Genomic DNA, 8,603 nt, shown 5'->3' on the forward strand with positions numbered 1-8,603 from the left:
AGTTTCTTTAAATTAATTTAAGAATGTGTTTTGAACCTTTTTTTTTTTTTCCTTCTTTTCCAGCTTTGCATGGAAATGGATTCAAGTGGCAGCTCTTATCCTTTGTCCATAACTTCAACACAAGATTCTGGAGAATCTTCTTCAAGCCAGGAATCCAAAGGAGAAATATGTTACTCATTTCCAACCTTCAACAATCTCCCAAATCATGGACACAAAGCCATGCCTCACAACCACACTAGGACACTTCTTGAATTGCAGGTTAGAAAATAAACAGAATAAAATATTCAAATGATTATTTAAATTGTAATTGTTTCTATTATTGGATCCCTTTATCTTAGCTTTTGTCTTTTTATGAAAATAAAATACTCATAAGGTAACCTAAATTAGAAAGTTGGCACAATGTCTCTTTCAGACTCAACAAGATAATACCCAATTTCACACATCATTAGTCAATTAAATAATCACTCTATTTTATTTTTTTCTCACTTGAATTTGAACTATAGCTAGTTCTAGAAAAATTCAGAACACTCTGGAAACCAATAAAATATTGTTTTTCAAAAAAATCTAATTCAAGTTGAAATAGAATAATAACTCTATGTTTCTCTAAAAAGCTATGATGCATAGACACATAGGATATGACACGACATGAAACACACGACATACAAATTTTAAAATTTTATAACATACAGAAACACGCATATATATAAAATATAAGATATTTTTTAGATAAATCGTAATGATATTTTGATATTTTATTGATATTTAAATATAAATTAATTTTAATTATATAAAATATTTAAAATATGTTTTGCTTTAATAAATAATAATATATACTATTTTTAAATTTATTTCAAGAATACAAGTTAAAAATAACGTTGGACATACTAACACGTAATGGTATTTAGGTGTATTTATGTGTGTCCGACAAATTTTTTTTATTTTTTACTAACACAGTTAGACACAGCAGACACGCGTGTCGGACGAGTATCAATGAGTATCGTGTTCGAAATATATCTGACACGCGAACACTATAACTAAACAAAGTGTCTATGCTTCATGGCTAAAAAGCATAAGTAGCTTGGAAAATTCACAGGAAAGATAGGTCAAAAGTCCACGTACAATGAACCTTTTTGCCAAAAGCATGTATTCACATACAAATACTAGAAACTTAGAAACTAAAGTAGAAACATATCATAGGCATCATGATTCACCAGGTGAGCCTCTAGTGTGTTCTCCTTTCCCTTTCTCAAATTTGTTGTTTGCATGTTTATAAATTATGAATTAACCAGTCAAGATCATTGTTTATTGACAACATATGTATTGGTGCATGCAGGAACAATGTGAGGGCATTAAGAATCCAAAGAAAAATTCAAGCAAGCAGCAGGTGGTGAAAAATAATAAAGCAAAGAAGAAGGAAAAGAAAGGCACTGTCTCTGTGGCAAAGAAACGGAATCCACCAATTAGTTGGCCACATTTAAAGCTATTAGGCTGCTAATGCTCCCAAAATCATTGTTTAATTCTATAATTAACGGGAACAAGTACCTTATTAGTAATAAAAATTGTGGACCAATACTTATTATTATATTCTAGAAACAACAAGAATCATTAGGAATGGTCAGTTGACTACTTAATTAAAATATACTTAATTAACTTGTCCCCTCATTAATTTTGTGCTATTACCAATTCCCGTTAATTCTCCCCACAACTTTTATTTACCTGATTGTTGTTATTATTAGACATTTTGTTCGTAGTATTACTATTATTATTATATATATTTCATGCATGGTACATTATTATATTTGAATCCTGCTAGGGAGCTAATGGAGTATTTGTATAATGTGTACAATGGACTATTTATTTGGCCCAATATGAGTTAAAAAATAAACATTTAGGATAAAATACTACTAATTTCTCAAACACAATATACCCATATTATCCAGAATAACCATCCGGATACAAAAGATAATAAACATCTGATATCCTATTGAATCGAACATTCCTAAAGCCCCATTGTACACATTGTACAGATACTCTATTAGCTCCCTATACTTTCTCTTATATTTTTATTGTTGTGTTTTTGAAAATTTGTGGTCCTTTCCTCTATGATAATAAAATAAATGTGAGCATAGATTTGGGTAGATAGACTAGATTCAACTATTTGTAAATTTCTATTGATACAATATTGCTTAGAGTGCTTGGGAAATGAACCCTAACTGTTTTTTAGGGCCAGAAAGCCATGTGAAATCAATAATATTATGCACCCCCATCACACTCCAGATTCAGGCAACCCAATATTTTTTTTTCTTAGAAAAATGATTTATTATTTAAGTTGTGAATTATTGGAAGAAGAATGCCATCGATCGCATCATTTGGACGAACAACTGTTTTATATTATTGTTTAATTTGTCCTATCTATATATACTACATACATGCAATCAACGATGCATACTATAATTTTCATATTAGTAATACAGAAATACTAAAGATCGATATTTTCTTTTATCAATATTAGTTATATTTTGGTTAATATTATATTTTTTATATATATAATTTTCATAACAATTAATATGAAAAAGAAATAACTCAATATAGCATATAATAACAATACCTAATTATGCTCTCGACATCTCACATTTGTATGACTTAAATATATTACTTATAATAATACCTAACTTTTTTATTTTTTATTTTTGAATTAAGAACAGTGCTTAACTTTGAGTTAATATAAAACAATGGAAAAATAAAATAGCTACGACGGTTGTATACTTTGTATTGCATGTTTGGATTCATTCAGATGAATTTTCTATCCTTTCTTTATCATCTTTTCTTTTGTTACCTAATTAAATTTAGTCATATTTAATATTATAATAAGTAATTTTGAAAATTCAGTGTTATTTATATCATTAAAAACAGATATCCTTAACACACATTATAGAGAAAAAGTGAGGGGGTTGGGGGAGAAGAAACAAAAATACGAAGATATATTTATTGAAAAAGCTTTCTCTGTTGTTCAATTTAAAAAAATAAAATATATAGAACAGTGTACTAAAGGAAGAGTGTGGTAAACCACAAATATTAATTGCAATGGCAAATATGAAAATTGGCTTCCAGAAAAAGAGTTTTATTTAGGTGGGTTATTGAAGGGGATTGAAAAATAAAAAAGTCTGGAACTAAAAAAGGGCTGACCAATAATAGAAAAAAAGTGGTATTAAATAATTAAAAGGATGCAGCAAGTAGTGATAAATCCTCAAATGAAATTCAGTATCGTAATAAATTAGTTTTTAATTTATTAAATTAGGAGATACTTAAAAATAATAATAATAATAAATAAAATGATATAATAAATAATTGTATTCAATTATTTGTAATATTTTGTTAAGTTAATGCAATTTGTAACAAATAATAAATCAAATCATATTTGTTATAAAAAAAATCTATCTATATATTTTGTTTTTTTTTAACTTCAATAAAAAAACACAATTTATTCCAATCCATGGAGGCATGGAGTCACACATAAACCAATACTAAAAAATTAGAAATTTATATAAATGAATATCATTTCTTCTTAACTTTATGTTATGGACTACAAATAGGTGTCTTAATTTATATAGAGTATTTTATCCAAATATTATTATTATAAAACAAAATATTTATGAAATTAAAATATTTAATATTAAAAATTTAAATCTGATGCAAAATCAGAATAAATTTTGTAAATTGAGAAAAGCTTCACCTACTCTGACATAGCAAATTTACTATATTCTCCTTTGTCACTATTGACGTTAGACTTCAGCAGATCTTGTTCTCACCATCAACTACATATCTCCTTCCACATGTCAACTTTTTCTCCAAACACATCATTTAGCCATCTTAGTCACCAAACACTTTCATCCACCAGAGACGTCACCATATATATATATATATTGCATTGTTGGCATTCCATTGCCACTGTTTCATTGGTTATGTTTTCTTAAGGGTAAAAAACCTAAATCTAAATAGTTTTATTGTAAATATGACACATGATAGAATTTAATAATATCATTTGATCTATATAGTCGACCTTACTTAGTGGAATAAGTGGAATAAGATGTTTTTTTTTTAATCCGTCGCGGATCTAAGTTCTATTTAAGGGTCTGTCGCTGGCCAATGAGTCGCTGCATGCATAAGGCGGGGTTCGAACTCCCGACACTTGCTTAAACGAACGAGTGAGCTGACCAGTCGACCAACCCAAGTTGGTTTAGATGTTGTTATTGTTACTTAAAACAACAAAGGCATAATGGGTCACTCTAACGAGGACTAATTATACCCATATATCCATGGTAAGCCAATTTTATATCATAGTGAATAAAGTGTTTGTACAACATTATTAAAGAAGTAAGAAGAATCGGATACACCCCACTAATAATGAAAAGGCCTAAAGACAACTACACATGATTATTACTATTAAGAATTGCTTAGCAGCAATGCATGGCTCATATAATTAAATAACTCAAGACATCGAATAACATATATATATATGACATTCTGCTAATTACTTTACATGATGTATCAATGAAAAAGGAGCATGCACGATGCATCATGAAGTCGTAGCAAAGCTTCTTGTTCGATCTTGTGCTACTTGCTGGCTATAAGATCGTTTCATGGCCACAAAATTTAAAAATGCCCATTACTTTTTCCTAGTCATGATTGTGAATCTTCCGTCGGGTTAACTTCAAATTGACCAATTTCTTTTGAGTTATGTTACGTGTACATTAAAATCAGTCCCCAAAATCAGTTATCAGTATAAAATATATATTAGAATACAAATATATATTAAAAATAAATTAAACTACACATATATTTATGCACAAATATATTGGTGGTTGATTTTAGTGGCTAATTTTAGTGTACAAATATTATTTTTAATTTCTTTTTCTCTCTATTTAACAACAAGTAAAATATTAACCTAATCATTTATACGTCTCTTTTTATAAATTTTTTCAGAAATAATTTTATAACATAATTGATAGTTTCTTAAAATAGTTTTGTCTTTTACTTTGAAGAATTTGACAAACTTAATATCTCAGTTTAAAAAGTTGGTAATTGTTAACATTTTTTGTGCTAATAATTTTTTACTAGTTAAATGTTGACCAAATTTTAATAAAAATACTCTAAATTTTTTCTTTATTTTGAACGAGGAATTTAAACCACATTATTAGTTCCAAACCCTTTTTCTTAATTTTTGAGTAACTTGGAGAACTAACTCATCTAATTCAGCTGACGTCATAACACAACAGCCACAAGAAAATTTTTTTAGTGTTAATCTGTTTAAGAAAAAGAAAATTTTAAAAGGAAATGTTCACTTCATAACGTAGTTAATTATGGTGGCTACAAACAGACAATTTTTTTGGTTATGCCATGACCATCATCTTTCATTATCTTTAGGAGACACTAATCAAACGGGATCATTTTACTATTTCAGAGCCTCCAAACATTAATTATCTGAAAACCAATATTAATTGATGATGTCGATGATAATAATAAGTCCACTTAAATTATTTCAGCGTGTGCATTTAATAATAATATCTATCTCAATTCTTTTTTTTTTTTTCAAAAAAAAATGACGTTATTAATTATTACTACATATATAAATCGATTTTGTTCCAAATAATTGAGTAGAATCAATTAGTTGATTTCGCCGAATTGTTTTAAGTCATTTTTTTTTGTAGGTAAATTCATGATTAGAGGTCTTAGTTTCTTTAGCTTTTAATAATTTGTATTGATAGGATGTCTTTGCAATCCATGTCATAATGCATAATATATATTGAAAAGAGAAATAATTAATTAATTAATTAATTAAATGTTATAACTTATGCAAGTTGCTAAGAAACACTGTGTATCGTTGAAAGCCACAAGCATCTTAGCAATGTCATGTACTCTTGTGGGGCCATTTTGCTCTAAACATATGTCATATTTTAATCATGAGCCTACATTAGGCACGGCACCAAATAAAGGAAAAGAAAGGGTAAAGATACATATATTCCACTATTATTAACCTATTATAGACAAATTTTTAAATATATTAATATATTGATATTTTATTAATTTTTAATTATTAATCTTAATTATATATATTATAGATATTTTTTATAATTAAAATTAACGATTAAAAATTATTGAAATATCCATATATTGGTACACTTAAAAATTTCCCCTACTATAATATATTCATGATTTCCTCGAGAATTATTCTCCTACATACATAACTGTGTCTAAAGTTTCATTTCTAGTTGAGCAGATTTAATTTGTCTTGTATTAAATGCTGATATGATAGAACTATCATAATAATAATAATTCATAACCATATGAGTGAGTTGAAATAGTGATTATTATAGGCATTCAAAAATTCCAAGCAGGTGAAGACGAAAGTTATACAAATAATAAATGATGATGGTGGTAGACAAATAAAAAAGATGATGGTGGTCACGTATAAGCATAGGAACTTCCTTCGGCTTTGCTTATTTTTATTATTAATTATTATTATCTTGTCATTAACGAATCCGATTGGCTCATTGACCCGAAACCTTCGAATGAATTCTTCAAATGTATTCTTTTTGCGCTTTGTTTGTTGTAACAGGAAATTGAGGAATGCTAAGGGCAAGTAATTTTGGTGTTTTGTAATTATTAATTGGTCATTAATAGTATTTTTAATGGTGTGAGATTATATTTAATGGTAGAAGATCACTCACTTTTGTTTTAATAGTTAAGTATTGGCCCAAAAATATAAAAATTGCTGGTCCCCTAAATTTTTTCTATATATATATACAAGTTCGTCATACCCCAAATTCTATATAAATTATAGAGTTCGCCATACCCCCGAACTCTATAATTTAGACAGAGTTTGGCGCACTATATATATCAGTGGGGCTATTTGTCTTTGTCCATTTTTTTTCCAATCTCTCTTCCAAATTTACTCTGTTCCTCCTTTCTTTTTGTTTTTTCGACGCCTGTGAAGTTAGTTCATTATGGACAACATTCTCAGTTCCAGGTCAGTAAATAATGGATTAGTTAGTGTTAATTTTTTTAGTTTAATTAGAGTTACTGTTTACATGTTGGATAAAATTATTACTTATAGGTTGCATGTTAGTTAGGGTTATAGATTTACTGTTTATATGTTTTTTAGACTTACTGTTTTTATGTTAGTTAATTTTTTTATGTTATTGTTTTTAAGTATAGTTGTTGTTTATTGTCTATAACATGTTAAGTAGTATAACAAAATAAATTGTTAGTTAATTTAGTCAGAATAATTAGTTTAAATTGTAAATCAGAAGATAGTTAGTGAAATAATTAATTAATTAATTATTGATTAATTAGTTAGTTGATGGCGTCAGTTAGCTGGGGCAGAAGTAGAATTGCTAAGTTTATAAGCTGTTTTGGATTTACATATTTTTTTTAATAATTTAGTTAACGTAAAAGGAACTAAGTTTAGTGTGTGTGATTTCATTTTACTAGATTGTGTTTAGATGGAGCCATGGAGGAGCAGTTATTAGGTTATGAAGGTGAGATGTACCGATTGGATCACGCAGAGCACATTACTGACAGGCTTGATCGAGTGGTACACTTTTTTAACTAGTTTTTTTTATTGTAATTAATAAATAGTGAACTTGTTATTTTTTATGTGTTCACTGTCTCCATTTTTTTTTATTTTTTTTTTGTAGGCGCCTCGGATCTTGCGCACCAGGAGGAATTTGATGATACGGCCGCCGAAGCAGATTAGGCCATATCTTAGACGAGCCGAATTTGAGTATGCGGCCTATATGGTCGAGTTTGAGCACGATTGGTTGCTTGCCTCGGCTTTGATAGAGAGGTGGAGGCTTGAGTCCCACACATTTCATCTACCGTGCAGGGAGATGACTATCACCCTGCAGGACGTGGCCTATCAGCTGGGACTCAAGATCGACGGTGATCTTGTGAGTGGATGCATTGGTGGGTGGGAGCAGCACCATCAGGGACGCACCATCGAAGAGTTATGTGAGCAGATTTTGGGTGTTGTTCCCGACTCAGACGACAGACAGTCACAGACGAAGTGGACTGTGAAGCTCACTTGGTTCCACAACACAGTTTGTGGAGAGATGGAGCAGGATGCCACAGAAGAGCGCCTCATGAGGTACACGAGAGAGTACATCATGTAGTTGATAGGGAGCTTCCTATTCCCAGTTGCATTAGACTCTTGGATGCACAACAGTTGGCTCCCCCTACTGAAGGACCTTGATACGTGTGGCCGGTTATCGTGGGGTTCGGCTGTGCTGGCATGGCTGTACCGCCAGATGTGCCGGACCACGGAGCATGGTCAGTGCAATTTGGGTGGGTGCGTCAGCTTGCTACTGTCTTGAGTTTATCACCATATTCCGCTGCTACGGTCCGACAGCTTTGATACTCGTCGATTTTCCCTGATGGAGAGGTATTATAAATACTTATAATAACCTTTCATATTATTATTACTTAGTTAATTAAATTGAGCGATAAAATAATATTGTGGATGGCATTGTAGGTGGGTTCCGTTCCAACCGGACAATGCCAGAGGCAAAAGTAGGCTTAAGCATTACAGGCGTACCCTGAACGGG

At 30.1% G+C, this 8,603-nt stretch overlaps 2 protein-coding genes across 2 annotated transcripts in view; both read left to right on the forward strand.

Moving 5' to 3' along the window:
• Window positions 1–1,756, forward strand: part of LOC107639913 — a 3,183-nt gene extending 1,427 nt beyond the window's left edge. Inside the window, exons 3-5 of the mRNA XM_021103448.1 lie at window positions 64–258; window positions 1,334–1,543; window positions 1,574–1,756. Coding sequence (XP_020959107.1) covers window positions 64–258; window positions 1,334–1,495 — 357 coding nt within the window. The 3' untranslated portion in view covers window positions 1,496–1,543; window positions 1,574–1,756. The remainder of the gene's footprint in view (window positions 1–63; window positions 259–1,333; window positions 1,544–1,573) is intronic.
• On the forward strand, window positions 7,497–8,171 carry LOC110262891 (protein MAIN-LIKE 1-like). The gene is made up of 2 exons (XM_021103514.1): window positions 7,497–7,594; window positions 7,698–8,171. Exons 1-2 carry the CDS (start codon window positions 7,511–7,513, stop codon window positions 8,169–8,171), a joined length of 558 nt encoding a protein of 185 aa, XP_020959173.1. The 5' UTR covers window positions 7,497–7,510.

This window comes from Arachis ipaensis, chromosome B05, assembly GCF_000816755.2.
Source record: "Arachis ipaensis cultivar K30076 chromosome B05, Araip1.1, whole genome shotgun sequence".
NCBI lineage: Eukaryota > Viridiplantae > Streptophyta > Magnoliopsida > Fabales > Fabaceae > Arachis > Arachis ipaensis.